Raw genomic sequence first — 3,128 nt, forward strand, 5'->3', positions numbered from 1 at the left:
CCCCCCCTGGGCTAGAAGCGACCGGTTCCCATGTGCACACCAAGTTCACGATCAAGTTCAAGTTCGCGCCGGAGGTGACCGTGGCCCTTGCCGCGTCTGGAGAAGAAGAGATCCACTAGCCCAACTAGCCAGGACGGGACCCTTGAAAAGATATTCTCGGGCGCGAAAAGATGCGTGGTATATGGCTCGACTAACGTCAATTGACGAACTATTCGACTGGCAGTGGCAAGTGTTTTGCAAGGAAAACCTTTTTCCTATAAAGTTGATAGGGCGTATAAATGTTCAAGCGAGGATGAGAACCACACGTTAAAAACAGATCACTGCTAACGCCGTGGTCGCCTAGAATGCCAAAATGTTGGCAGTCCTTTTTGACTGACAAATTTTGGCCTTCTTTTTAGAGGCTGCCAATTTTTGGCCTCCTTGAATGCCAAATTTTGGCCTTCTTTCGAAAGAATTCTAGGCGACCACGGCGTTAACAGTGCTCCTTGATATCCAAGGACCGAGACACCGATTCAAGGACGGGGGTAGGGAAAAACACATTGGGCGTCCTTTAATCGGTGTCTTTGGTTCTTGAATAACATCAAGGATACGTGCCGTGTGCCTGTGACCTCTGCTGGGGTGGTCGCTAGACGCGCTTCGCAGTAATTTCGTTTGATTCATACCTGATACCTTTTCCAGCACGAGTATTGCAAAGCAACCGGTCAGGATGAGTCAAATCGACCACGATCATCCCCGATGTGTGCAGAGCTTGACTCTTTTCTCTGCTCGTCCTCAAGCTGTGCGCACCCGCTCTCCCTGCAGTGCCGGCCCCTCAGGCACGCGCGTGCTGCACTCGCACTGACCCGTCATGAACTCATTCGTCAGGGCGCCCTGCGCTGCTGCGGTCAGGGCCCGTCAGGGTCGCTGCGGACAACAACTCCTCATCCCTCACTCTGCATCGCACCTCGGTAACAACCCGATTAACACCCTGACAACGCATCTCGGCTTACCTAACGCCCTAAACCCCTGCGCCCCTCCCCCCTTTCCCTCCGCCTCAATGCCATTGCACTTACGCACTCTTCATTTGGGCCCTTGGGCCCTGTTCCTCCTCGCCGTGGTGGCGGATGCGACGGTCAGCGCCTACTCATACTGCCCCCAGAGAAATCAATACGATATCGGATCGATATCAACGCGATATCAACTCGATAATCGGTATTTGAAATTTGCCAATTTCAGGACCATGATTCAAAATCAATTTCACATAAAAATCGTAGATCTTCTAGATTTTTATATCAGTCTGATATTGTGTGCGTCATTGCAGGAAAGATCTGCTAATAGCTAATTACTTTAGTTCATATGCGTGGACTGCAGTATACGTGAGCCCCGTTCTGTTAATAAACCACCGAATAAAACCAAACTGGACACGGCCGTTGTGTTCGAAGCAGAGAGCCGCAAAACACCGCACACCGCCCTAGACCCAAAGCTTGTTTGGCTCCGCGTCGCTCTGCGAAGGAGGCGGAAGTGAACCGCGGTGGACATTCCGTATGTGTGTGTCGCGGTCGGACAAAAGGGAGCGGGTGGCGCTTTGAAATGGGAGCTAAATGCAGAAGGCCGAGTTGAGGAGCGCCCGCAGCTCCGGCGTTACAACGAAGCGACGCGCACACGCGTCGACATCACCTCGGCAAAAGTGAACTTCGGCGGCCGTCATCAATGTGGCCCAGTTTCAATCTTCGGTACTGGTCAGTCTACTATTTCTAGAAAAGGCCGATAGACTTCGTGCGAGACAGTATCACACTAATTCGCACGGACTTGTGGTCCGGGGCGACACAACAACTCTCATCATCAACATGGTCTGTCTGCCGACGCGATGGCCGCGGGCCAAAATATGTTAGATCGGCGACAATTTCCGGGCATTTTGCTGGCCGAGGATTCAGTTCGCCTGGAAAAATGGATTTACTAAAGTTTGGATGTTCGTTTTTTCATCAAGTGTCTGCTGACATTTGAACCATATATACGCAAAAAAAAAGTGTGTTGTAGCAATGCGGATCTCTCCAAAACGACAAGAGGTGAGGTTGACTTGGTTGCCCCCTCCTCCCCTTCCCCTTCCCCGCCCCTGGAGTTCCAGACCGCTGTGTCCTATCACAGATCACCGAAGATTCCACCGCCAGTGGTACTTTTATTTTAAAACATCATTCCTGTGTCGTGAGGTGAGGTGGAGGGGGGAGGTCCTGTTTGGCGACAACCAAAGCACGAAGTCATGGGTGGTCAGGAGTGGTCTCTTCCAAAAGAGCCCATGTCGCGGGATCGCGACAGAACAAGGGTAGGGAGTGTAGGGGGGGGGGGGTCGCGGGCCCCCTCCCGGCCGCCCTTAGGCCACGGAGCGCCCCGCCTCTCCGCACCGCACCCTCCTGCCCCTGTGGTGGGGTGCCCGCTATAAGGACTGTCGTGCCCCGGGCGGGGGACACAGCTCACGCACCGCACTTGCCCGAGCAACAGACAACCATGCGCACCGCCACCCTCCTCGGCCTGGCCGTCCTCGCCCTCGTGGCAACCCTCTGCGCTGCCCAGGATGTAGCAGGTGAGTGGTGGCAGCCAAGCGTCGCCTTCGTGCCTGCCTTCGCGCCGAGGAAGTCGCGATGCGTCGTCGTGTGCCCAAGTGATGCTACCAGGATAATTGCAGTGAACCAGTGAAAGTGATTTTGCAGTGCTATTGCTTCGGAGTGGTACTATAGGTGACGTTAAGTGACTTATGATAGTATGGCATAAGGTTTTAGATATGGGTAGTTTATAGTGATAAGGCTCGCTGTTGAGCGTATTGATAAAAGATCACTCGAAAAAGAAAGGTAGGACTTAATGCTTTACAAGGAGTGTTCGATTGTAATGCCTTTGTAAGACCCAAGCGTTCAAAATTAAGCACCTTTGTTCAGTTTTAATGCCTTTGTAGGGGTGCCAATTTTTGATGCATTTTTACACTAAAACTCGTTTTGTGATACTTTTACTGAATTTTTGCGATAACTGGTGTTTTGCGATTTCCACGCTAAAGGGCATGACAACCCCCATAAATGTGATAAAGGTATCAGATTATAGTGATAAAATCATCACAAAAACTGTAATAAAAAGGTATTTAATAATTTTGGTGATAATTTTGT

The 3,128-nt window shown here is 51.3% G+C and overlaps 1 protein-coding gene across 1 annotated transcript in view; it reads left to right on the top strand.

The window, feature by feature from the left end:
* The first annotated feature begins 2,397 nt into the window (after window positions 1-2,397).
* The window catches only part of LOC113215742 (elastin-like), a 7,285-nt gene continuing 6,554 nt past the window's right edge, over window positions 2,398-3,128 (top strand). The window contains exon 1 of the mRNA XM_052264313.1: window positions 2,398-2,557. Within this exon, the coding sequence (XP_052120273.1) occupies window positions 2,482-2,557 (76 nt within the window). The 5' untranslated portion in view covers window positions 2,398-2,481. The remainder of the gene's footprint in view (window positions 2,558-3,128) is intronic.

The sequence above is a fragment of the Frankliniella occidentalis genome, unplaced genomic scaffold (assembly GCF_000697945.3).
Source record: "Frankliniella occidentalis isolate FOCC.00 unplaced genomic scaffold, Focc_3.1 Scaffold18, whole genome shotgun sequence".
Lineage (NCBI taxonomy): Eukaryota > Metazoa > Arthropoda > Insecta > Thysanoptera > Thripidae > Frankliniella > Frankliniella occidentalis.